We start from the raw sequence: 26,336 nt of genomic DNA, 5'->3' as shown, positions 1-26,336 counted from the left end.
CTACCAACAATACTGAATTTCTTACTCTAGATAATATTATGATCTTGTAAAATAAACTTTTGGGGGTACACCTTTGTTTCCATGATACTCCTCCACAGTTTATGCTAGTACTGAGGAAGATAAATAAGACAAAACAACACATATTTTAGGTCAAAAAATTCAAAAATAGAAAACTTATCCATCCTACCAAACTACCCTTATATTATCATGTTTAACCAAGATATGGTTAATCTATGGTTAACCAAGATATGGTTACTAAATCTATAGAATAATGACAAGCTCGTAATATGGCTAGCCATAACAATAAAATATTAATAAAAATTATTACATTTAATGAAGATTCACTTTAATTTAATTCACCTAAAAAAACATCAATTTTGTTTAGACTATTTTATTTAACATGAATAGTAAGTCATGAAGGATTTGAATATACATTTGAAACATGTGACCCATTTCGTTTTTTTTTGTTGATTTAGTGTCACTTTCTTATTTTTACTTTTATTTATTGTTTTATCTATTGTTGTTTGAATGGTTTAATATATAAAATTAATTTTAAAATTATAATATTCAAATTCTATTGTTACTAATAATTTGTAAGAGTATTAAAACATCGTTTATTTAAAATGAATAAAATTATAGTACTATATTTGATACTATTAGTATTTACATAATTTATATATAAAATGCTCCCTTCGTCTGTGAATAGGAGTCATGTTTTTCTATTTTGGTTCGTTCACGAATAGGAGTCCCGGTTCATAATTACCATAAATGGTAAAGATATCCGACATTCCACTAATTCATTCTGTTCACATATTATTTATGAGACTCCTATTCCACTATCTTTCTTTCATCACTTTCTTAATATTTTTTAAAATTCATATAAAAAAGAAATGTGACTCCTATTCGCAGACGGAGAAAGTATATGCAAGTAGGAGTAGCTTACAAGTACTTGTATTGAATTTTTAGTATAACTAAATTGATGATGGCTAAGGCAACAAATAAGCTTAACTACTCTTTCTCATCAATACTATTTATTATTCTTATCTATCAAATGATTTTTTTATATATATTGAATATTCAGTATCAAGATTATAAATAATATTTATATTAGATTCCAAATACTAAGATATTTTCGTTACGAGAACGTGAGAATCATTTTCATCAGCTTTTAAGTTGTTTCTTGCCAAAATAAATGTATTTTCTAGATTCAAATTCCAAAGGCGTCTTACATAATTTTCTTTTGTGAAATATAAAAATATAAGGTTCAACCCTCATCATTGCTCTAAGCCTCTAACTATGTATATGCTATAATACCTGTAGCCAAATTTGATGATTAATTGCTTTAATTATTACTAATAAAAAAAATATAGAGTAACGTTTATTTTACTGTCCCAATAAAAAGACGAATGTACTAAAACATGAATTAAAACGTGAGCCAAAAAGTTAATAAAAGATGGGTGTCGTCGTTATTATACTATGTAACATACTTTTCTGAGTTACCAAGTGAAAGGGTAATTGATCGGATTGTCATTTCGTAGTCATTGAAAATGTTCTCCTATTTAGCATCTTGTGAACAGCAATAGTCTGCATATCATTTTCAATATTTTTCAAAAAATATTAATTCTAAGCGTTCACTATAAAAACTCAATTTAGAAAAGGATTAATAGTCATTTAATTCAAGAAATTTAGTAAATTCAGGCCAGTCACATGAAATTAAAAAAAAAAAAGAGCATTAAACCATGAAGTTTCAGTTTTAATAAAATTGTCTTATCTATATGTATAAGGCTGACGTCTTTAGTGATGTTCAAAATGTTATTGTTTTATTAAAATAAGAAATGAAAAGAAAAAATAAATATTTTAATTAAAAAATGTCAATTCGGGCATTTCAAAAAGATGTGATTTATACATATGAGACAATTGAAAAAAAATTGAAACCTCGTGATCTAATATTCTATTATCAAATTTTATAAGACTGACCATGATTTAACCAAATTTGATATCTTGATTTAACTGGCTATCATGCAAAAATAAACCAAGGTGGACACAAATCGAATTGGGATCACAAATCCACTGTCCACCAATGAATACCAAAAAATTTTATTAACTTCAGTCTTTTGAATTTTGTTTTCTAGATCCGTCACGTGACGAAACAATGAATACACAAGATAAACACGGGATATAAAAGTCCATGCATACACCAGCTCAAGACGCAAGTTTGATGTGGACTTTGACAATTCATTTCTTGTAATTTTATGGAAATCAAGCCGCCGCGTTATTGTCAGCAATATTAGATTTTCTGGTCTCAATAGTCTCATGTTTATTATACTACTATATTAGTTTCATTCTAAGTAGGTTGCTTGCATAAGTTTATACACATGTAGAAAACAAAGAGAGAAGAGATATGGAGAGAAGTAAAATGAGTTTGGTGAGTGAAGGGAAGTTGGTGTTGAAGCCAAAATACAAGCATGGCTTCTCCTCTTCTCAGATTGATTCACTGACTGCAGTGTGTGAAGCTCTCATACCTTCTGTTCCCATCAATGGAAACCCAAATTCCCACAAATACTACTTGTCTTCTGCTTCTCTCTCTCCATATCCTCATGAGGTAACAACACCATTCACTAGTCATTTTCACACAACACACACTACTAATTGTTTTTTAATGGACAGACTGCAGAGCTGATGGTGAAGAGAGGGATACCTAAAGCTGTGGTGGCGGTGAGCCTCGTGCTGAAGCTTCTGTCCACGCGCCTCGGCACCCTCTTCCTCTGCGGCGGCGCCTCTCTTGACTGGAGATGGCCCTTCATCCACAAATTCTCAGAGCTGTCCATCAGCAAGAGAGAAGGCATACTCAAGAAATGGTCAAGGGGAACTCTCCTCCTCCCTCTAAGAACTGTCTTCTTCATGCTCAAAGTCACCTGTTTCTTCACCTTCTTCTCTCTGGTAATTAAATCACCTGTTTCTCTCAATCTTCATCTCATATCTAATCAAACTTCTCATTTACATATATGTAAACTCACTGCAGACAGATGAGAACCACAAGAATCCGGCGTGGGAAGGCATAGGATACCATGTGGAAGAAGTTGAAAACTCTGTGGATTCGAACGAGGAGAGGCCACTTGAAAAGGGAATCGTGGAAGCAGAGAATGAAGCTGATCTGAAGCAATCCCTCGTCAGGAAAGGGCTGCAGGTATACGACAACGAGGGGGATAACATGATCAGCATCAAGTGTGATGTGGTGATAGTTGGCTCGGGATGTGGGGGAGGCGTTGCAGCGGCTGTTCTTGCAGAGGCCGGCCTCAAAGTCGTTGTTGTGGAGAAGGGTCATTACTTCACTGCAAGAGACTACACTGGAGTTGAGGGGCCTTCCTTGAATGAGCTGTATGCATCAGGGGGGCTTCTTTCTACTCAAGATGGGAAGATCATCCTCCTTGCCGGGTCCACAGTTGGCGGTGGCTCAGCCGTGAACTGGTCCGCCTCCATCAAGACTCCGGACCATGTTCTGAGAGAATGGTCTGTGGAGAAGAGAATCCCCATGTTTGGAGGGGAGGAGTATAAATCAGCTATGGGAAAGGTGTGGGGAAGGATAGGTGTGACAGAGAATTGTACAAAGGAAGGGTTTCAAAATCAAGTGTTGAGAAAAGGGTGTGAGAAGTTAGGGTTGAAAGTGGAGAATGTGGCAAGAAACTCTGGCGAAGGGCATTACTGTGGCTCATGCGGCTACGGCTGCAGGAGAGGGGAGAAGAAGGGGACTGACACGACGTGGCTGGTCGACGCGGTGGAGAAGGGTGCTGTGATCTTGACAAGGTGCAAAGCAGAGAAGTTTGTAGTGGAGAGTGATGGGAAGGGGAAGAGATGTAAAGGGGTGATTGCATCTTTTGAAGGGATGAAAAAAGTGAAGGTTGAGGCAAGGGCTTCAGTTGCTGCTTGTGGAGCTCTCTACACTCCACCTCTGTTGATCTCAAGTGGGCTAAAAAACAAGAATGTGGGGAAGAATCTCCACCTCCACCCTGTGTTGTTTGCATGGGGATACTTCCCTGAAGAATCAGAGTCACAGCTAGAAGGGAAGAGCTTTGAAGGAGGCATCATCACCTCCATCAACAAAGTGATCATTGAAGGAGAGGATGATTTCAGTACCATCATAGAAACAGCTGGATTTGGGCCTGCAGCCTATGCTGTGTTCCTACCGTGGGTGGGAGGGAAGGACATGAAGGATAGGATGGCGAAGTATGCGCGAACAGCCCTGCTGTTCGCGCTGATCAGAGACAAAGGGACAGGAGAGGTGAGGGAGGAAGGGAAGGTGACATACAAGTTGGATGAGGTGGACAAGAGGCATCTTGAGGCTGGTTTGAGGCAGACATTGAGGATCTTGATTGAGGCCGGGGCGGTTGAGGTGGGGACTTTTCAAAGTGATGGGCAGAGGGTAGGGTGCAAGGGGGAGGTGGAGGGGTTCTTGAAGGAGGTGGTGGCGGCGGGAGGGGTGGCGGAGGGGGGGAGGTTTTGGAATACTTATGGCTCAGCTCATCAGATGAGCAGCTGCAAGATGGGGGTGGATGAGAGGGAAGGGGGAGTGGATGGGAATGGGGAGAGTTGGGAGGCTAAAGGGTTGTATGTTTGTGATGGGAGTGTGTTGCCTACAGCTATTGGTGTTAATCCTATGATTACTATTCAGTCAACTGCTTACTGTATCTCTACTAGAATTGCACATGCTCTCACCCAAGTTTAGACTGTATCTGTATGATTTGTATCTTGTAGTATGGAAATAAGATGTTGATGTTCATTGATGCATATGAACATGCCAACAGTTTGATTAATTGAGTCAAGCAAAACTTTGTTTGATTATAAGATTTCCCCCAATGAGGAAGTCAAATTATTCAGGTACAGCTAAAATTTTAAAAGCCCAACTATTCAAATTAAATTAAGGCCCAGCATTAGAGCCCAATTCATTCCCCACTTCCGCCGAACTTCACCTTTTCGTTGTGAATTTGCAGCCGAATGGGTCCCACCATTTGACAGTTCTTTTTTTGTATTTGTAATTGTAATTTAAAAATATAGGGAGTACTTCTATGTGTTGATAGTGTATGTATGGTTATTCCATAGGAGTATTAAAAATATTCTTGTTTCAATTGTTTTTATTTTTTATACTATTATAATTAAAAAGCGTTGGCTTATCTATTAACAAGGTCAAGAGGCATGGATCATTTGTGGTTATTTGAAAATCAATTAAATTTACTATGGATTGATGCTTGATTTTATAATTAATATTCTCCTATTCTCTAATCCTAAATTTTAAAATAAATGTGGTCTGTTTAGCAATTTAATTCTTTATTTGTTTTAACTGTTTTTTTTACAGCTATATAAAATTTTAGTTAAGTGCTATATCCGTCCAAAAAAATAATTTTAGCAGTGGATGACACAAACTTTATTGTAAAATAGGAGTAAATAAAATTAAAAGATATGAAGGAGAAATATAAGATTATTTTTGTGGACGGTGATAATATTAAGTAACTTATCTTCTTGTGCTAAACTTAAATGTTGGCTTATTTGTTAGTCAAGTAGCATCAATGAAAGTTGCTCCGGATTGATGCTTGATTGTATAATCAATATTCATATTCTCTAATTGTTAATTTGATTTTAAAGTTATAATTAAAGCATATTGTCTTCTAACAATAATTAATTAAGTTTTTCTAGTACTCTATCCTTCATTAATACTGGCTTATAAAGCGAGCCATGAAACAACTTTTCTACTTTTAATGCTTAAAATAAGAAAAATACCATGAAATAAATTTGAGTGAACTTCGAAAATGGTCCCTGGACTATGGGTTTATCTCGAAAATGGTCCCTGGACTTTAAAAATATCACCAGTAGTCCCTGGACTAAGGGTTAATATAAAAAACGGTCCTTTTGCACTGTTTCGAGACGAAAATGCCCTTTTGAGGGGTTTTGGAGGGTTTGGGCAATTTGGTCTTTTTACACTTTTAACATTTTAAATCTGATATTATTTCAGTTATGTACTAAATCTGATATTATTTCAAAATTATCATTCTTCTTCTCTTTTGTCATCCTTCACTTTGTTTCTATATTTCAATATTAGATTTAATTTATAAAATTAAATTTTAAATTTTAATTTATAAATATCAATAAATTTTTTTAATTAAAACTATTAATTCATGGACACTATAAATATTGATTAAAACTATTAATTTTTGTTATTTAATATAATATTCAATTGAATTGAAGAAGTACAGAAAAATAATATTAATCATGATGGAAAAATAAGAGTTATTCTATTTAGCCTTCGTTCGGTTGTTATAATTGCTTGTGATTGAATATTATGAAGTTGACTAAAAATTTTATATAGGAGTATTTTTGTTGAAATTTTCTAGTCATTTTGATTGTTTTCAAATTAATAAACGAAAATTATATTAGTCTTACATTAGATGCATATTTATTTCAGAATAAATCGTGTTATATGTATTTATGATTGAAGCTATTAAATATTGATTATTACTAAGGCGTTGTCATATCTTATTGATTAAATATTAGACACTATCAAATATTGATTATGACTATTAATTTTTGTTATTTATTAATTTTTATAATTATAAAAATTTATTGATATTTAAAAACTAAAATTTAAAATTTAATTTTGTAAAATTAAATCTAATATTGAAATAAAGAAACAAAGTGAAGGATGACAAAAGGAAAGAAAAATGATAATTTTGAAATAATATCAGATTTAGTACATAACTGAAATAATATCATATTTAAAATGTTAAAAGTGTAAAAAGACCAAATTGCCCAAACCCCCAAAACCTCTCAGAAGGGCATTTTCGTCTCGAAACAGTGCAAAAGGACCGTTTTTTATATTAGTTCTTAGTCCAGGGACCATTTTTGAAGTTCACTCAATAAATTTTAGTCTTTTAACTGTGAATGGGGTCAACTATAGCTTCATAGTCTTCCAGAGTTTCATGAGACTATTCCTAATATATCCATATAAATATATAGAGGTAAATGGTAATCATGTATTTAATTATATTTCGAAATTAAAATATCTCACATAATTTAATTTCATCGGTCAATTTTTTATATTATTATGACTGGGTGAAAGTATTTTACACTAATGCTATTAAACACTAGTCATTGCATGTAAGTGCACGCAATGTTACGAATGTCTATATCATATACACAATGAATTAAGAATAAAAAATCTAATAAGCTTTGCCTGTATAATGAAAATATGCCTTTAACAAACAAATACGACATTCTTATTATAAATCGTGAGAATCATTTTTCAGTTTTTGAATGTATGTCGTCAATAAATAAATGTAATTTCCAGGTTTGAATTCCAAATGCAAACAAATTTTTCAAAAATTATAGTACAATTAAATTGATGACGGCTAATGCAACAAAATAGCTTAACGACTTTTTCTCGCCAATATTTATCAGTCTTATTTGCCGAATTATTTTGCTACATCCATTGAATATTCGCATCGAATTTATAATTGAAAATTATTTGATTTTAAAAATAAGACAATTTTATTATGAAAACGTTAGAATTATTTTAACCAGCTTTTGAATATATCTCATCAAAATAAATTTAATTTCAATATTCGAATTTCAAAAGGCGACAAATTTTCTCTATTTCTTAATTTGATTTTAAAGTTATATTGCATATTGTCTTCTAGGAACTATAATTAAGTTTTTCTAGTACTCTATACTGCATTAATACTACTAGCTTATAAAGCGAGCCATGAAAGAACTTTTCAACTTTTAATGCTTAATAAAATAAGAAAAATACCATGTACTTATAAATTTCAGTCTTTTATCATGAATGGGGTCTACTAGCTTCATATTCTTCCAGAGTTTCACCAGACTATTCATAATATACCCATACAAATAGATAGTGGCCACCATGTATTTAATTATATTTTCGAAATTAAAATATCTCACATTATAAAGGTTTTAATTTAATCAGTCAATTTTTTATATTAATATGATTGGGTAAAAGTAATATACACTTATATTTAAATGTAGTACTGCTATATTTTAAAGCTTTACTTATGCCTTCTAACATATACTACTAGATTGCACGCATGTGCACGCAAGATTATGAATGTCTGAATTAGATACACAATGATTTATTTAAAAAAATTCTAATAAACTTTGCCTTAGTATAGTGAAAATATGGTTTTAACAAACAAATGCGACATTCTTATCATGAGATCGTGAGAATCATTTTCAGTTTTTGGACGCCTGTCATCAACGAATAAATGTAATTTCCAGGTGTGAATTCTGAATGCGACATTTCAAAAAATTTAGTACAATTAAATTGATGACGGCTAATGCAACGAAAAGGCTTAACGACTTTTTCTCGTCAATATTTATCACTCTTATCTACCGAATTATTTTGCTACATATATTGAATATTCAGTATCGAATTTATAATTGAATATTATTAGATTTTGAAATAAGAGATTTTTGTTACGAGAACGTTGGAATCATTTTAACCAGCTTTTGAATATATCTCGTCAAAAAAAAAATTAATTTTAATATTCAAATTTCGAAGGCGACAAATTTTTCAAATACTTATGCCTTAGTTCTAACAAATACTACTACTATTAAGTAGGTCATTGCACGCAAGTGCACACAAGGTTATGAATGTTTGTATCAAATACACAATAATTTATTTTAAAAAATCTAACAAATTTGCCTTAGTGCAATGAAAATATGGTTTTAACTTTTAACAAACAAATGCGACATTCTCATGAAATCGTGACAATCATTTTCAATTTTTGAATGCATGTCATTAACGAATAAATGTAATTTACAGGTGTGAATTCCAAATGCGACATTGTTCAAAAAATTTTAATACAATTAAATTAATGACGGCTAATGCAACAAAAAGGCATAACGACTTTTTCTCGCCAATATTTATCACTCTTATCCATCGAATTATTTTGCTACATACATTAAATATTTAGTGCCGAATTTATAATTGAATATAATTAGATTTTAAAATAAGAATATTTATTACGAGAACGTTAGATTCATTGTAATCAGCTTTCGAATACATCTCGTCAAAATAAATTTAATTTCAATGTTCAAATTTCAAAGACGACAATTGTTTTCAAAATTTTTAGTACAATTAAATTGATGGCCAATGCCAGAAAAAAAGGTTAACGATTCTCTCACCAAGTCACCGATATACTATATCATTCTCATTTAATGGATTATTTTCATACGTGTATATTGAATATTCAATATTAAAATTATATACTAGATGCAGGAGTGTATTTTTAATGCGGATAATTCATCTCATATAAAATATAGATCTGACTAAAATGACGTATCAACAATACAACTATATACAAGACCCAGATTAATTAGCGTGACTTGTAAAAAGCGAGAGAGAGAGAGGACACTTGTCAAAAGACCATTCTACCCTCGAGATTCTAGCCATAGGCATTAATAAAAAAGGGGTCGGGTGTCACTCAAAGTAGAACACCAAAACCGTCACCTAAAAATTCCAAAGTCGATAATATTTTATTTTTAAAAATAAAAATGAAAGAAAACGAGGAGGACTAGACATTGCATAAATAGTAAATACCATACATTTTTTACAAATAACATAATCCTCACAATAGCGATTTGAGCGATCTAGCCTTGATCGGCTTTCTCACCCTTTTCTTCTTCTTCTTCTCCTTCCCATTCTCCCTTCGCTCCTCCTCCTCTTCCTCGCCATCCTCCTCCTCCTCGTCTTCATCCTCGTAATCCGCGAAGAAATCGAACTCTTCGTCGCCGGTGTAGGAGATCGCCGCCTCCTCCGTTTCAGCATTACGAGTAATTTCTTCGCCTCTCCGCTTGCCCCACCGCGGCCCGAACCCCGAATAGTAGTAAAATTCATGCGGATTGGACGACGACGCGGCTGCCGGAGCTCTCTTCGGCCTGGCGGACTTTTTGGTTGCGGCGGGGCTGCTGTAGTTTCTAGACATGGATAAGTGGTGCTCGCATAGGGAATTTCCATTAGCAGTTTCCCTCTGGCAATGCCAGCTCTTCCCGTCGGTTTTGCAGCACAGGATGGCTTCCTTTTCCTCTGGCGGCGGTGGAGGTGGAGGTGGAGCCGCCGTATCACTATAATCGATAGTGGAAAAAATAGGTAATTCCGATGGGCAGAAATATAGGATCGTCGTTTCGATATAGAGACGAATAAAAGGGAAATTTTAGTGTAGAAACTCATAAACCCTAACCAAATTATAAGATACGATAATGAGGAAAAAATGCAGAAAAGTATTCCAATTCAATCAATAGTAAACGGATTACCTCTCAGAAACGGAAACGCAGTGCTCGGAGCTTCCATTTCCAGCACGAACATCACTGCTCCCAATCAACTGCAGAGGAATAATCCGATTTCGAAAAACCGAACCGCGGCGGAGAAAAAAAATAAAGCAGAGAAAATAAAAAATAAAAAATAAAAAACAGAGAAATTACGGATTCATTAGCAAAATAAAAACAACAAATCGACGAATTAACACATTCTGCACAACCCTAGCGGCGGGGGCGGGAGAAAACCCTAGAAGAAGAGGCGAGATACGGGAAGAAATGCAGGAGAGAAGGAGGAGAATGGGAGGCAGATCTGGCGGCGCGAAGGAGCGAGAGATGATTTAAATTTTGAACTGACCTGTAACGGCGGTGGAGGAGACGAGGGTGGAGAGAAGGTGATGACGTCCCACGGCGACTGATTGAGCTGGCAGATATGAGGTTGGAGGAGGGGGCAGGACTTGAGAGACGACGCCGCATTGAGAAGCTGAGCGATTTTAACGTTTTTGCGTATTCTCATGGCCGGGGGCGGAGGCGGTTTGAGGGAAGGGGCCGTTGAGCACGATGAAGTAGATCCAAAATTGCCTTTGTTTTTCCCTCTCTCTAATCTCTCTATGTATTCATTTATATATATATGACTTTTTATTTCCTCAAGAAATTAAATGGAGTACTCTATTTGGACATTACTATTTATTTACTAGTTAGTTGCAGCCTTGCAGCTAACTCATGGACCCACGCCATGCCCAATTGAACTGCTTCTATATTTTTTTTTGTCATTTTGGTTCACAAATACGACTGATGTCATTTTGGTTCACTAATATAGACTCTTGCTATAATTATATACTCCCTCCGTTCCATAGTAGTGAGTTATTTTGTCGTTTTGATACATTCAATTTTGTTCTATAGTAGGAGAATCATTTCATTCTTTAATAAAAGTCAACACTTCTATTCTCCTTTACTTTATTCTCCTTTTATGTCTCTACCATTTTTTTCATTTCCTACCTTATTTTTCATTTACTAAACTAACTTAACATAATTTTTCTTAAATCATGTGCCGAAAAGAATCGACTCTACTACTGCAGAATGGAGGGAGTACTACTCTAGTAAATGTTAATGTGATTCCTTCTGCATCCGGTAACATTTGCATATTGTGTTCAACTTGATTTTATTGGCTCGGATTTAAAAAAAAAAATTATCTTTATAAAAAATAGAGTGGTAAAAAAAGTTAGTGGAATGGTCCTATTTTTACATATTGATTTTATAACATAATGTGAATGAGAATTTGTGGAATGTGAGATCTATTTGCTAAATGTAGTAAAAAAGAAATATTTATTGGTGACGAATTTTAAAAAAATACTCCCTCCGTCCCACAAAAGATGTCACACTTGTGGGGCGGCACGAGATTTTAGGAGGATTTATTTTGTGTGTAAAATAGAGAGAGTGAATATTATTTTTATATTTATGTGAGAGATAACTTTTTCTAAAAATGAAAAATGTGACATATTTTATGGGATAAACTAAAAAAGGAAAGTGTGACATCTTTTGTTTGTGGGAGGGAGAGAGTAAGATACTAACGGTTAGAGGGAGCATTGCTCTTAATAGTAGAATCGAAAAATGGGCTGATTGTATAACAATGATGTGTTCTATAATAGGCAAGGGAGATTGCTAGATGAAATTGTATATATATTGTTATTAATAACTTAATACTACTACTGTACAAAATAGGCAACAAAACTCAATAGTCAATTCAGTATCAATTTATAAGAATTATTCTCGACTACTAGTATTTTTTAGTTGTAAATAACCCTGATTTAAGTAAGAGTTTAAACAGTATAATTTGTTGTCAGAAATATTAGATTAAAACTTCAACTAAATATCAAATGTGATTCAAATTTAATCTCAACGAATTTAACATTTCAGTAATTTATCTCTTTTCTACGCAACATTTCGGAAGGGTGTGTCTATCTAGTACTCTAATATACAGCAGTCTCTGCCACCGTAACTACTCGTATACTATTAATTTTACAATTTTTAAAAAGTCAAAGCCCAATTTGTTCTTTTATTTATTTATTTGAAATTATAGAAGAAATATAAAAAGCCTAAACATGTTGTCATGAATCAATTACAAAACTATTAATTAGAGTGTGGCAATTTTCAATCATGATTAATTAATTAATCTAATTAGAGTTTAATTAAACCACTATTTAGAGTTCAATTAAAGCCCTAATTACAATTTTAACTATAAACTTATAACGATCAAGTAATGTTTATTAATCTTTTATTATGTTAAAATTAAAGTTCAAAGAGTTTAGAAACCAATTTAATTAGATTTCTTATAAATATATATAAAGAAGAGGATTATTTAGAACGAGGAATGCGTCAACATTAGGGGTGGCGAAACGGGTTATCCGCGGGTATCTGCACCCGACAAGTCGGGTACCCGTACCCGATTTTAGCCAAATTTGTTGTCCCAATACCCGCCCCGCGACATACCGAGATTACCCGATACCCATGTTGGGTATCCCGTACCCGACCCGAAATCCTAGTAAAAAAATTGAAAACCACAATAACCGTCAATGTTCCCTATATTACTTTATTAATATCGATGGTAAACGTTAAATAGATTGAGAGTAAAAGTGAGGGAACACTCTATAGCTAGTTCCGGTGAGTTTTCAATTGTATGTTTATTGGAATATAAAAATATTATAAAAGAAATCTTAGATTATATAAAGTACTCTCACCGTTCCACCTTAATAGAGGCATTTCATTTTCTTCACTCATTTTGGAAAAATAATAATATATATAATCTTCTCTACATTATTATCTCTCTTACTTTACTTTTTTCTCTGTTCTAACTATTTATTTTTAATTTTCAAAATGAGTGCATATATAGCTATTATAATTTAACTATTTACCTTTTTTTCTCCACTTTAACTATTTGAAACACCTTTATTAATATGGAACGGAGGAAGTATTAAAAGATGAAATATGACTAATACTAATACTAACGGGTATTATCGGGACTAGCGGGTATAACCGCGCAGATAGTGGGTATACCCGCTACCCGCAAAACTCTAAAACACTCTATCCGATCCCGCCCTGTTTCCCGTTATCGTCGGATAACGGGTACCCAATACCCGGCGGGTAGCGGGACGAGATGGGAATTACCCATAACTCGCTACCCATTTTGCCACCCCTAGTCAACATTCAGTTATTCCATATTTTGGCATCTTCTCCCTAACTTCTTCTGCATACTTTTCCACTCATCATGATGTATACGTGCTTTACATACCCAAATATTTTGTTTTTTCATCCCTTTTTCCTCGAAAATAATTTGAAGCCCCACCCTTTCACGCATCATTTGCTTGACCTCGTGTTAGATTTGTCGTGCAAAATACGTGATAAAACACCCAATATAGTATATAAATCAAAACAATTCTTTTGTCGCATTATTAATATCACTATATGATGATGAGTAGCAAGGTTCACTCACAAAGAAACGTCCCATTCTCGTGGGAGAACGAGCCCGGCATCCGCAAGGCTACACCACCGCATCACCACCACCAACAACAACAACCACCACGGAAGCTTCCACCTCCGCCGTGCCCACTCGACAACTCTAGGGTTACCTATCATGACTTGCGCATCCCTCTCCCGCCGTGTGCGTTTCATCAGCCGTCGCGGTCGAGGAGGAGCTCTTCCAAGAAGATCGATGATCCTTTCCTAATTGCCTACAAAGAGGTCACAAGGAGCACAGGGGTAAAAAAGGGAGATCAGAGTTTTGGAGGATCAGTGATAAACATCTTTTCATGTAAACAATCTTCATCGTGTGGTGTGGAACTCTCACAACTTCCTGTTTCAAGATCATTTAGAGATTGACCAAATATATGTATATTCATTTTCAGCTAGTGGTTGAAGAAAGAGTTACAGTGATTAAAGAAAATATACTGCTGAAACTCAACATTTACATCATTTTCCAGAATACATGATGTTGAAAATTATTTATGCAAAGTAACTTGTTTTTCCCATCTCTGCGTTCATGCATTTCATGGCCTAACAAGTTTACAGCTTCAACTTTGATTTATTTTTTGTATGTCCTAAACTTTGAAAAAAAAATCATACTATAGCCCGGTCAAGGGTACATATTTTGTTACAATTATCATTACTAATTTTCTAAAAATATGGAGTGGAGTATATATTTCTCAATGAGTCCATAACTGAATATATGTGCATCCACCCTGATTGCATCTTCCCTCTTGCATTCTTCAACTACCGTGTTTATTTGGAAACAATTTCTGAATTCTTGAATTATGATAATAATAGTAAAATAAGAATGATTTAAAAAAAAAAAAACTGGATAGCCAATTTTTATCTTTAGCTTATTCTGTAAGGAAAATGGATCGAGTTATGGAAGTTATTAAAGCATGTTGAGTAATTGCAAAACTTACATAATGATCCTAGTAGTATAGTACATAAGCATTCGAAAAAAAAAGATGTGTGCATGTGTGTGTGTGTGTTTTACTAGCAATTCATTCAAATTAGTATACAATCATAAAATTCGTAGAAACTGTACTTTTGAAGTGACGCAAGTCAACATAAAATAAAATATTAGAAACCTCAACAATTTTTAAGGAAAACAAATTAAGCAATTGCACTAGTGCTATAAAAGATCTCATTGAAATGCATGAAGTAATAATATTGCCAATTTATTGCATAACAAGGTGTCTCAAGAATATCTTGCTTGCCTAAGAAACTTATTTTCAGTGCTAAAGATGGAGGGGAAAACTCACCAATTTCTAGAGAGGAAGATATGGCATCTCCCCAAAGCTACTGAGTAGGAGTTTTAGACTTTCCAGACCAAAGGGGAGGCCGGACTCTGTATTTGGGGGTTGGTTCATCCTCTTTCTTGACCTCCTCTTCATCCCCCAACACGTCTTTAGAAAACGCGTCTGGATTGTCTTTTATGCATTTCTGTAGAGCTACAAAAGGATGCACGCAGTCAGACCCTTTCTCTTCAGCCGTGCTCTTGAGGAAGCAAACGAAAGCACTGGAGAATTGGTCGCCGCATGGCCCACTTCGCAAGTGAGCAATGCAAGGGCACTCTAATGCCTTTTGTGCTTGTGCTTCAAGAGATTGGCTGCTGTCCTCGCCGCCATATGCAGCGGCTTCAGCAATTAAAGAATCAAGTGAAGGCTGTGCTGAATTCTCTGTTTTTGGTGGGGAAGCTGTGGTTTTTGAATCCTCTGAAGTTGCAGCACTCTGTGATTGGCCCATTACCACCTGAAATATGGTTGAGTATTTAGAGAATCAATATAGACACTGATTGCATTAAGAAGCAACAATACATAGGTGAAGAAAATTGGTAAGACTGATACAGGATTCAAAAGGTTCGACTTGAAACGGGACAAATGCCACTTAGAAGGAAAAGCCATGCAATTTAACAAGATCATAAATATGTGGTTGATGATTAAATCATTCGAGCGAGAACAAGTTAGATATGTGTCAAGAGGTACCATGAATATGTTCAAATGAAAATCTCAGATAACTGACACTTCCAACTTTCCAAATTTGAAATAAATAGGTTGTGGGGGCTGATCCAGGCTAGTAACTAATTCAAGTAAACGTTATTCAAATACATCTTATACCAGGAATACCAAGGCTTACGTGGTTTCTGATAATATTAAAAACTATACAAACTAGCCAGCGCTTGCATAGACACCACATACAACAAAAACAATAATCTACGGAATCTACCATAAGAATACAACATGGTATGCATATACCCATTTCAAGAACGAAACTCCAACTCGAGGACCATCGAAAGCAAAATAAGAAATCTTGAACTCAAGGAGCATTGTTGGGGTTCAGATCTTACACCTAAAGTTAATGATCCTTACAGGCATAACCCAAGTTATAAAAGAATTAGCCGTAGAAATGGTATCCGGCAAGGAATTAAAACCCTCTACTCTATGCTCTCAAATCACAATTTTCAAGTCAAAACACATTTTCAAACTCAATCCAGCTGCATTCCTGAATTAATTGTCAGACACAAAATAATCCAGCACTCCTGAATCATCGTACATTCGCCAATAATGCACATAATCAAATCCAAAGGGGACGCAAGCAGGACCAATGAAACAAATCAAGGAAATTCACTAAGAAACATTTCATCGAACAGCTGGTGGCCCATTTCAGAAACCGCATCAAATATCTCATACGACAAAATCAAGAAATGTCTAGACATCCAAATCAACTTCAGATTATCAGTAAACCATATTAACTGCTCACCTGTTAACCGATGGAATGAGAAATCCTGTATCCCTGCGCGTGTTAGCGTTAATTGTGTGTGTGAGAGAATTGAGATAAAGAGAGAATATTGATTCACTTCATTTCGTGGGTGGAAAAGTATACTCAAATATATAAAGTAGAATATAAATTTTGGATATTTAGTTTCCGGAAAAAATTAATACAGAATCTAAATGAAATTCATACTATAATCATAAATCATAGATAAATTAAAACATCACAATAACATGATACTGAAATGCTCTACTTATAATAAATGAAAAATTAAAATAGTTATAGTCTAAGACCTTGATGTTGCAGCTATAATTGCTCAATGTAAAGCGTGGATAAAATTGATTTATACTAACGAGATCACATTAGCCAAATCAAAAGGAAATGCATTATGTAAGTGCAATGACATGCTCCACTCGATTTATGGTTCAAATTATAAGTGTGACGAGTCGAACCTAGAAGCTTTAGGTGAAGTGCTAACGAACTTGAAGACTAAGGTTGAGTTCAGTTTTTTGTCAAATCGAACTAAATTAAAAATAAAATTTTGTGAAAATAAAAAACAGAATTGAACTGAACTATTCAAAACATTAAATTGTATAAATATATTCAAAATATCCAAAATACAAAAATCAAACCTGAAAAATCAAAGTTGCAAAATATTTTTAAAAAACCCGAAAATAACCAAAATTTCAAAATTAATTTTCTATAATTAACACAAATTACACCTTATCAATTAATTAATAAATCCAAACAATTACCATCTTTATAAAATCTAAATATTACTATTACATATTTTATGATATAAATCAACACAAATGGAATTGTTTTCAAGTATAATATGTTATATACGTATCGAAATAATATTCTGTTTTTAATTTTATACATCCGAATTAAACCATAATTTACTAAAAATTTAAGTCAAACCAGAAAAAATAAATTAAATATTCGATTTTAATAATTTTGCTCACTACTGCTACGATAAGGCAAATGGATTGAAGCTCAATAGAATAAAGTAATCTGAATTGTGGTTTTGACCGAGGAAGGTTTAAATTTATTTAATCGATAATGAGACTGATAGAAATCGCATTTAAATGTGATTATAATAATGAGAAATGTTCGAATCGTGTAACAAATATTTTACAGATTAGTAAATTAGATGTTAGTATATACTAGAACGAAGTCCATAGATAAATTACAAAATAAATAATTAAATGTGGCACACATTTGACCTTAAATCCGGCAATAGTATTAAATGTCACAACTGCTACTTTAAATGCTGAAATCTTCTTTCTCCGTCAAATTCCGTTCATTGTTTTCCGTTTTCTCTCTCCAAGGAATTTCACGCAGACCAACTGTGGAGAAAGCGGAAGGATCTGTGGTGTTGGAAACACTGCAAAAAAAGAGAGAGAAATTGTGGAAAGGAAAGCGAAGTTGTAAGTTTGAGTTCTCTGTTTTGATCATCGGAAATTCTGTTTAGTTTTGTCTTTGGGGGAAAAACGAAATTATTTGGGAATTTCCAGTGGTGAGATGTGGACTGGTGTTAATGAGCTGTGGACGTCTATCAGCTGTGCATCTTGTTGTTATGATAGCGAAAGGTGAGATATGTATCAACTTATCTTCTGATTATTCAAATTCTTCTGTTTAATTTGATAGTTTTTTGTTGTTTTTTAAGGTTGCTTTCCTGTTTCGAATAAACTCTGAGAATTCTTGTTCTCCATGCGTTTCCCTCCAATAGTACATAGGTTGATTTCTATGATCATTGGTGGATTGTGAATTGGTGGAATGAGTTTGGGTGGATGTTTTTAGGATCTATAAGGTAAGAATTTCTGGTTTTGATGATTTGATTCATTTGTGTTTGTTAATGCTTGAAGTTTCTTGTTTAATTATGTTTTTCCGAGTCCATGCTTCCATGTGTTCTGATTCTTTGTGCTAGTTTTTTTTGCTGGTGAAGTCTTTACTGCAGCTTGTGTTAATGATTGTTTAGTGGGGATTTATTTGTTTTTTTTTTAGTTGGTGCCAATTAAACCAAATACTACCTCTATTGTCAATATCACAGTTAACAAAGTCTGTGTTAGCTGTTTTCTGATAAAGTTTTTTATGCAGCTGTGCTCATGATTATTTAGTGGGAGTTTATTTGTTTTTAGTTTGATTTCATGCTTGTTCGGATTCGATAGGGACTTGATACACTATGAGGGATGAGAAGCAGATTGGAGAACAACGGAGCAAAAGAGCTCGTACTAGACTGGGAAAGATAATGCAGTGTCTTTGCACAGGGGAGCAACTACATGCAATTGAAATGGTAGCCAAGGATAGTTCGGCTAGTGTTCATTCATCGCAACCTGGAGAAGCCGAAAGGAAGCCTGACACAGGCAACATCGAAGAAGCTGAGACATCACTGCGAGAAAGCGGTTCTTTAAACTATGAGGTCTTTCTCTAATAATCTTGATGCAAATCTTTATTCATTGTCTGATAGAGTAATGGGCCTTTAAGAGGATGACAATATCAAATTTAATTTCTTATGAATTACTGGAAAATCATAGAAAAATGGGAATCCATAAAAAGTTCAAAATAATGCTCTGCCCAACTCCAAAGGTGTAATCAACTACTTGTATTTTGGAAACAAACCACATAATTGGTAGTTAATTATCTAAAAACAAGGTAAGCAAAGATTGTTTGGATCAGTTATTTAGATAGTTATGGTAACAACATAAGGAAAGACTCCATTAGACTGTCTTCTCTAAATCTCTAGCGTTCTCTTTTAGTTCTTTGGCTGAGGTTCATCAAAGTTAGATCATTAGTGTGCTTCTTGAGAATAACTGCTTCAATGTCTTCAATTGCAACTTGACAATGTGTTGCTTTCTTCTACAGGAAGCCAGAGCATTGTTAGGGAGGTATGAATATCAAAAAGGAAACATTGAAGCAGCTTTACATGTGTTTGAAGGGATCGATATAGCTGCTATAACTCCAAAGATAAAAATCACGCTGTCAGTAAAGGGAGACACTCGTAGGAGACGATCACAGAATTATGCAGCCCCTCCAATGTCAATACATGCAATTAGTTTGCTTTTTGAAGCGGTCTTTCTGAAGGCAAAATCATTACAAGCACTTGGGAGGTACAAAGGTATATCATCCATTTGTTTTTTATTTGGCCATATGTAGTATCTTGCGAATAATGGTCTATTAATATTGACTAACTCTTTAGAAATTATATGGTGTTTTCATTGATTCGGTATCATTTTCAGTACCAACCATGAACTATGAATTTGCAGAGGATTTTAGGTTAAAGGAAGCTGCTCTCGTTAAGAAGCGGCATACTGCTAATATAAGAGAACAGTGTCATCAACTTTTAAAATGATTTTCCACCTAACTATTCCTCAGATTTATTTGTCTAGCATATGCATGTGAAAGCTATCATTTTTTGTGTCAATCTCTCTCTTATTTCCTAAACCTTGTGTTGTTTCAGGGAATACACATTCCTTTATCGAGTTTGCTCATGTAAAATATTAGTTTTAAATCTTTTCATATTTTGTTGAATTAGTTTTCTTAAGTTATTTTCTGGAGTCCCTTTGTCCATCATTTATTAACCTTTTCAGTGGTTTTCGGTTCTATGACTGTTCTAGTGATTTCAGTCCATATCATTGTTGTTGCTATCAAAAGTTCCGTGAAAAATTGCTGAGAGAACATAAGTCTTCAAACTTATTTGACAGTTAATTGTGAATAATAATCTGAATATTTCCAATTATCTTTGCAGAAGCTGCTCAATCATGCTCAGTTATTCTGGACATTGTTGAATCATCATTACCAACTGCCTTGCCTGAAAACTTTGGTGCTGACTGTAAATTGCAGGAGACTCTAAATAAGGCCGTCGAGTTGCTTCCTGAATTGTGGAAACTTGTTGATTCTCCCCGAGATGCAGTCTTGTCATACCGTCGGGCCCTTCTTAATCACTGGAACCTAGATGCACAAACTACAGCTAAGATCCAAAAAGAGTTTGCCGTTTTCCTTTTGTACAGTGGAATTGAAGCCATTGCCCCAAACTTGAGGCATCAAATGGAGAATGCATTTATACCAAAAAACAATATTGAAGAAGCCATTCTTCTTTTGATGATTCTTTTGAGAAAAGTTTCACTGAAGAGGATTGAGTGGGATCCTTCAATTTTAGATCATCTTTCATATGCATTATCTATGTCTGGTGGACTAGAGGCTTTAGCTAATCAAATCGAAGAACTCCTTCCTGGAGTTATAGACCGAAAGGAACGGTATCATATTTTAGCTCTCTGTTATCATGGAAAAGGTGATGACACGGGGGCCTTGAATTTATGGAAGAAAGTGTTGAAAACTCAAGTGGATTCGACCTATTTGTCAGTTTTGTTGTTCATTTCAAAGATATGTGGGGGGAATCCTAAGTCTGCTGGTGAAGGGATTAATTTTTCTCAGATTGCAATTGACAACTTACATAGAGGATGCGATCAGTTGATGGGTGTTGCCGAATGCATGTTGGGCATCTCACTGTCAACATATTCTCGGTCTGTTGCAACTGACACTGAGAGATTTCAAAAGCAGTCCAAGGCACTTGAATCCCTGGAAATAGCTGGAAGAGTTACAAAATTGAAGGACCCTTTCATCATTTACCATTTATCCCTAGAATATGCTGAGCAGAGAAAACTGGATGCAGCACTACATCATGCAAAAAACTTGCTTAAATTGGAAAGTGGGTCTAATATTAGAGGATGGATCTTGTTGGCTCGAATACTATCTGCTCAAAAATCTTTTTCCAATGCTGAAACTATCATTAATGCGGCTTTAGAGCAGACTGGAATATGGGATCAGGGAGAACTGTTGAGAAGTAAAGCTAAGCTCCAGCTTGCTCAGGGTCTAGTGAAGGAGGCAATTGAAACTTCTTCTCAGTTGCTTGCTGTCCTTCAGGTTCAACTTAAAAGTGTTGGGTTAGGGAAGAAGCTTAAGGTATGTATTGCTAGTTCCTTGTTCGGCATACATGTGACAAATTTAATGGTTCTTGATGCTGAGCTGTGTCTTTCAAAATCTGAAGGCATTACTGCCTTTTCTGCCTCTAGATGGCACACCGCTGGTAATCATGCTTGGCCTTTTATTCGTGTCAAAATCCTTTCTTATTAGAATCCATCTTTTACTGCTCTTATCTGTGGAACAACACACTATTTACAATTTACACATATGTGGCTCTTACTGTGATCTTGTCCATAGTGTTTGCATCCAATGGATGAAAATATACTGGTAACCAGGAGTAGTTATTTCTCCAATAGATGGAAGTATTCACTTTGGCTTATATGATTTTCTATCATAATACGAACTCATCTTGGATAATAATTGCAGGTATGCTTCACGAAGCAAAGGGGGACAAGAAAGAAGCTCTGAAGGCATACTCGCTCGCCCTGGAAGTCGACACAACACATGTCCCAAGTCTAGTCTCCAAGGCTAAGATTCTGATTGGCAGCAGTTGCACGTCCCCGGCTGTCATAAGAAGCTTCCTGACAGAAGCTCTACGACTCGATCATACAAACGCATCGGCTTGGCATCATCTGGGCCTCCTTCACAGGGATGTAGGAGGTAGTTTATCAGCTGTGGAAGCTGCTGAATGTTTCCAAGCTGCTGCTGCTCTCCAGGAGACCGAACCCGTTGAGCCATTCAGATGACTGCCGTTTCCTATACGTGAGCGTCCTTTGTATATCGTTGAGCAAAATAATTGTATCTGTTCCATTTAAAGAAGAAGAAGGTAATACAGATACAAGTTTTTGGGTCTTCCATAGTTTTCTATATTCTGCAAATGTGATTGTGATGTGATTAATAAAATTCCACTTTTGTTTGATCATGCCGATTTTGAATTTTATTGTTTATCATCATTTTTCATGAATTCGTTCTTGATATTTTTTTTTGTTCGTTGCGTATGTGGTGTATAATATACTAAGCAAGTATGGATTTCAGTTTTTACCAGTAATCTGCCTTTGTTCATTTCTTCCTAGACCGGAAATATTAGTACTAGACTACTAGTATATGGAGTAGTATATTATTATTACATGATAATTAGCTGGTTAGCTTCTTTGCTATGTATGACACTATATTTTCAAGATGACTAGTTAAATTAAATTGGGATTCTGTAGTTCTTTCCGTATAAGTAAATACTCATTTCGGGCCCAAATAAATGAGAGTATTATATTTTTAATATTTGAATTTTGCTACATTATTTTCGGACCATTTCCTTTACACATCTCTGAACTTTGATGTGGCATTGACGAAATTTCACTTTTTAGAATTTTTTTACCAAAAGGATTTAATGGTTATTTTTGTCAAATTTAATTGCTCCTGTTTTTTATCCACTCTCTTTTCTTTTTTCTTTTGCAGATTAAATAATTATAATTCAAAGATTCTCTCTCATCTGTATCTCTTTCTCATCTGATTGGCGGATTCTATGTATCCATTTGTTTCGTTGAATTATTGGATTATTTACAACCTATGCAGAATGAAGAGGGTAATATGATTATGTAATATATCCATCCAAATTAAAAATCATATACACTATATAATATAATTGCTTTTTAGATCATTTAATCTAAAAAATAAAGAAAAGAGATGAGAGAGGATATAAAAAGTTTTAAAAAATGATAAAATAAAAAATCCTAAGGGCTTAAAAGCATTTTTGTCTATAAAAAGTCTAAAAAATGCAAATAGTAGTATATGTTATGGTACTATGCTTTCAGAGTTTTTTAAATATGTGTGGCTAAATTTTAAAATAATGAGAAACGTAAATGAGAATATAGCAATGTTTAGATGCCACTTAAACAGTAGTACTAGTAGTGTTTGGTACTAATAGTTTAGAAATTTGAAAATTTGAAAATATATGTCCCAAATAATCATGCAAACTATGTTAATCAATCAACGCCATAAGTTGTAGTAACCGTTTATTTGCATAAAATTCAAATTCAAAATAGGGATAAAACTAAATATTCTATGCTTAGTAGGACCCCAGTGCTGTTGCTTTGCCTACCTGCATATTTATCCAGTCATAAATATATTAAATACAGTTATTTAACTTTATGTATTTAAAAATGAATTAAGTCTGTAGAAAATACTACAGGTCAAACTCTAACGGTCAAAAAATGATTAAACCCTACCCCTCCAAAATCGACCGTTTCCACCCCTCACCTTTTTCCCTCTCTCTGTTTCTCACTCTCACTTGTAAGAAGACTAATAAGAGATGGAGTTTCACCTCTGATCATCTGAAAGGAAACTTTTCCCCAAATCAAGAGATCGAATTAAGCGCTCGAAAATGGGCTGTTTTCTCGGATGCTTCGGTGGTGAAGAGACTCAGAAACGCCGCAGACCTAGGGCTCATCGTGCCAGCCCTCAGCGCCATGTAACCACTCTCTCCTTTCAGTTTTCACCTGCACTCATTTGAATTTCATGGAAATGTCTGAGAAACGCCCGAATTGTTGGTCATTATTTGAATTTTGGGGTTTTATTTATGTCTTCTAGCTGTAGTTTTTGTTTGGTTAGGTTTTCTGTGTTATAGTGTAGCTTTTGTTTGCCTTTCCTAGAAATTTGAACTTGTTATTTATGCTTCTATTTCCTCCTTTTGTTTCATTGTGGTATTGTTTAATTTAGCTGAATTAAGGAGTAGGATCCCACTGCTTGTTCAATCTGTGTTCTTATTCAAATTGGTGAAGGTATACATTGTTACTCTTGTGTGTTGTATTTTGGGATGAGTGATTCAATCATAAATTTTGTGGTGCAGAGAAACAGAATCCAAAATGTTCAGCAGGAGAACAAAATCACTCCAGAGCAGTCTGTAGCAGAAACTAACCCTGCTAACTTGCTTTTGGAGGTTTTGGAGCTGGGGTGAGCCTTCTTGAGTGAGCTTATTGAGCTAGATTGGATACTATGGCATTGATGTTTTTTTTATTTTGCTTTGATCCTTCTCTAAACTACTGAAACTTGGATTAAATTTGGAGTGCAGAAATAAACCTGAGGCGGTGGAGCAAGGGAGCCTGAGCCCAAGCACAAGCCCGAAGAAGAGTCCAAGCCCGAGTCCTAGAAAAAGAGTTACGTTTAACTCAAATGTCACGACATACGAGCATGTTCGAGTCCATGACAGTGTCGAGTCGTTGCCAGATTGTGCTGCGAATGAGGAAGATATGAAGTCACCAAGTCGTTCGCAGTCATTACCTAAAGATGATGATTCTGTTGCATCCAGTGTTGCGTCGTATCCTCCAAATCATAGGTATCATAATGCTAGAGAAAGCGACGATGAAGCTGAAGAGTATGGGGATAGCGATTTGGAGGAGTTGGATGATGAGGATGAGGACGACGATGAATATGATTACTACTCTGATGAAGATACTGATTCTAGAATTCCTGGCCATCGAGTGTGGTCTGAATCAGTTGAAACTGCATCGATGGAGTCGAGGACAGGAAGCTCTTCACCTCCTGCCACGAGGCAGGAAGTAGAGAGTTTGACGGTGAAAACTCAGCCGCCTGAGGAGGAGGCCAAAGAATTCGGATCAAAAACCAATGCACGAGATAGAAGTGATTATATCAATTCAGTGCTCAACCCTGTTGAGAACATTACTCAATGGAAGGCTGCAAAATCAAAAGGGACAGCTCTAGTGAAGCCACAAAAGGAGAACTTAGTGAACTTTGAGGCTCCCCGTATGTCGTTTAGCTCAGAGCCTATATTCAGGCAGGCAGCCTCTAGTTTGAAGGCAAAGTCTCATCAGTCGAAAAATGCAAATCAAGAAATAGCTGTTGATGCAAGTCTTTCAAATTGGTTAGGTACTCCTGAAGTTGCACCCTCCAAGAAGACTAGCTTCAGTGGCTTTGAAACAATTACTAAATCCCCACAGACGACCACATCAGAAGGTTGCACTTCTCCAATGAGCTTCGAAGATAGGCCAATTTTAGGCGCGCTGACAGTTGAGGAGCTGAGGCAAATCTCAGCAACTCCCTCCCCGAGGAAGTCTCCTAGTCGAAGCCCTGACGAGATGCCCATTATAGGGAGTGTTGGTTCCTATTGGAATAACTCGGGTTCAGCAAAGAATTCTGGTGAAGCTGCATCTTTTAAAGGCATACCAAACACAACCAGCAAGTACAGAGAGGTGTGTGTACATTGTTAATATTTGAAAATACAAGATATTTGCATTCATGACATGTCGAGATTCTCTTACTTATGCGCAGGACAAGAAAGTGAATTGGCACTCTGCTGCTCCTTTTGAGACGAGATTGGATAGAGCTCTCACCAACAGAGGTGCTGCATGAACTTAAGTCTATGAAGGGATCCAGGATCAAGTGTGTGAGAACTTTTTCCCTCCGTTTGTTTCGATTGTTTCTCATGTCTTGGAAAGTGAGAAGTTTGTTTTATGTTTGTGAATGAATTTCCTACAGTGTTTTTTGTATGCATATTTAATTGATTTTTTCTTCATATTCCATGTAATATTTATGTATGAACACTCGAGGTTGTGAAATAAAAACATTCCGTATATGGTGATTGGATTGATTGGCTTGTCTTCTTGACTAAATTTATGTGTAGAGACTGCAGCAAGATCTTAGTTTCTCTATATAGTACTCCTAGTATAGTATATTAATCATTATGGAATCAGCAGTCTTACCCCACATTGTTATAGAACGGGGCCAGAGAAGAATAATCCAGAGAATGACAATGGTTGGAGTCGTTGTTCTGCCTTCCCATCAAT

At 35.1% G+C, this 26,336-nt stretch overlaps 5 protein-coding genes across 9 annotated transcripts; 3 read left to right on the top strand and 2 right to left on the bottom strand.

Annotated features, from left to right (window-relative positions):
- The first annotated feature begins 2,354 nt into the window (after positions 1-2,354).
- Positions 2,355-4,811, top strand: LOC125223918 (long-chain-alcohol oxidase FAO2-like). Its single transcript, XM_048127228.1, has 3 exons — positions 2,355-2,602; positions 2,668-2,940; positions 3,023-4,811. The coding sequence occupies exons 1-3, from the start codon at positions 2,402-2,404 to the stop codon at positions 4,721-4,723; spliced, it is 2,175 nt and encodes a 724-aa protein (XP_047983185.1). The 5' UTR covers positions 2,355-2,401; the 3' UTR covers positions 4,724-4,811.
- A 4,637-nt stretch (positions 4,812-9,448) lies between these two features.
- LOC125185410 (protein virilizer homolog) lies at positions 9,449-10,907 on the bottom strand. The gene is made up of 3 exons (XM_048081932.1): positions 10,679-10,907; positions 10,321-10,388; positions 9,449-10,131 (listed from the first exon to the last, which is right to left on the bottom strand). The coding sequence occupies exons 1-3, from the start codon at positions 10,835-10,837 to the stop codon at positions 9,636-9,638; spliced, it is 723 nt and encodes a 240-aa protein (XP_047937889.1). The 5' UTR covers positions 10,838-10,907; the 3' UTR covers positions 9,449-9,635.
- Positions 10,908-13,716: 2,809 nt separating this feature from the next.
- On the bottom strand, positions 13,717-16,835 carry LOC125218993 (mitochondrial intermembrane space import and assembly protein 40 homolog). Its single transcript, XM_048120830.1, has 3 exons — positions 16,606-16,835; positions 15,108-15,597; positions 13,717-14,048 (listed from the first exon to the last, which is right to left on the bottom strand). Exon 2 carries the CDS (start codon positions 15,589-15,591, stop codon positions 15,145-15,147), a length of 447 nt encoding a protein of 148 aa, XP_047976787.1. The 5' UTR covers positions 15,592-15,597; positions 16,606-16,835; the 3' UTR covers positions 13,717-14,048; positions 15,108-15,144.
- A 1,038-nt stretch (positions 16,836-17,873) lies between these two features.
- LOC125222732 (protein NPGR2-like) lies at positions 17,874-22,462 on the top strand. 5 transcript variants are annotated; one of them, XM_048125503.1, is made up of 7 exons: positions 17,874-18,047; positions 18,135-18,209; positions 18,350-18,430; positions 18,789-19,039; positions 19,483-19,735; positions 20,366-21,703; positions 21,967-22,462. In XM_048125503.1, exons 4-7 carry the CDS (start codon positions 18,803-18,805, stop codon positions 22,284-22,286), a joined length of 2,148 nt encoding a protein of 715 aa, XP_047981460.1. In that variant the 5' UTR covers positions 17,874-18,047; positions 18,135-18,209; positions 18,350-18,430; positions 18,789-18,802; the 3' UTR covers positions 22,287-22,462. The 5 variants fall into 5 exon arrangements, with proteins under 5 accessions (XP_047981460.1, XP_047981461.1, XP_047981457.1 ...); XM_048125504.1 differs by lacking the exon at positions 18,350-18,430; XM_048125500.1 differs by having other exon boundaries at positions 17,874-18,209.
- Positions 22,463-23,798: 1,336 nt separating this feature from the next.
- Positions 23,799-26,140, top strand: LOC125218399 (protein JASON-like). Its single transcript, XM_048120059.1, has 4 exons — positions 23,799-24,004; positions 24,383-24,486; positions 24,605-25,742; positions 25,822-26,140. The coding sequence occupies exons 1-4, from the start codon at positions 23,918-23,920 to the stop codon at positions 25,900-25,902; spliced, it is 1,410 nt and encodes a 469-aa protein (XP_047976016.1). The 5' UTR covers positions 23,799-23,917; the 3' UTR covers positions 25,903-26,140.
- Positions 26,141-26,336: the final 196 nt, after the last annotated feature.

Source organism: Salvia hispanica, chromosome 4 (genome assembly GCF_023119035.1).
Source record: "Salvia hispanica cultivar TCC Black 2014 chromosome 4, UniMelb_Shisp_WGS_1.0, whole genome shotgun sequence".
Lineage (NCBI taxonomy): Eukaryota > Viridiplantae > Streptophyta > Magnoliopsida > Lamiales > Lamiaceae > Salvia > Salvia hispanica.
Note: the sequence above shows the minus strand (reverse complement) of the source record. Positions and strands in the feature narration are given on the sequence as shown.

Bases quoted from the DNA above. Each gene is read 5' to 3' on its own strand.
- LOC125218993 (XM_048120830.1), bottom strand. From the start codon at position 15,591: ATGGGCCAATCACAGAGTGCTGCAACTTCAGAGGATTCAAAAACCACA.
- LOC125185410 (XM_048081932.1), bottom strand. From the start codon at position 10,837: ATGAGAATACGCAAAAACGTTAAAATCGCTCAGCTTCTCAATGCGGCG. The intron at 10,389-10,678 runs GTCAGTTCAAAA...ATTCCTCTGCAG, and splicing joins CTCCTCCACCGCCGTTACAG to TTGATTGGGAGCAGTGATGT. The intron at 10,132-10,320 runs GTAATCCGTTTA...TATCGATTATAG, and splicing joins TGCGTTTCCGTTTCTGAGAG to TGATACGGCGGCTCCACCTC.
- LOC125218399 (XM_048120059.1), top strand. From the start codon at position 23,918: ATGGGCTGTTTTCTCGGATGCTTCGGTGGTGAAGAGACTCAGAAACGC. The intron at 24,487-24,604 runs GTGAGCCTTCTT...TTTGGAGTGCAG, and splicing joins TTGGAGGTTTTGGAGCTGGG to AAATAAACCTGAGGCGGTGG. The intron at 25,743-25,821 runs GTGTGTGTACAT...ACTTATGCGCAG, and splicing joins CAACCAGCAAGTACAGAGAG to GACAAGAAAGTGAATTGGCA.
- LOC125222732 (XM_048125504.1), top strand. From the start codon at position 18,803: ATGAGGGATGAGAAGCAGATTGGAGAACAACGGAGCAAAAGAGCTCGT. The intron at 19,736-20,365 runs GTATATCATCCA...TTATCTTTGCAG, and splicing joins AGCACTTGGGAGGTACAAAG to AAGCTGCTCAATCATGCTCA. The intron at 21,704-21,966 runs GTAATCATGCTT...TAATAATTGCAG, and splicing joins CTCTAGATGGCACACCGCTG to GTATGCTTCACGAAGCAAAG.
- LOC125223918 (XM_048127228.1), top strand. From the start codon at position 2,402: ATGGAGAGAAGTAAAATGAGTTTGGTGAGTGAAGGGAAGTTGGTGTTG. The intron at 2,603-2,667 runs GTAACAACACCA...TTTAATGGACAG, and splicing joins TCTCTCCATATCCTCATGAG to ACTGCAGAGCTGATGGTGAA. The intron at 2,941-3,022 runs GTAATTAAATCA...AACTCACTGCAG, and splicing joins TCTTCACCTTCTTCTCTCTG to ACAGATGAGAACCACAAGAA.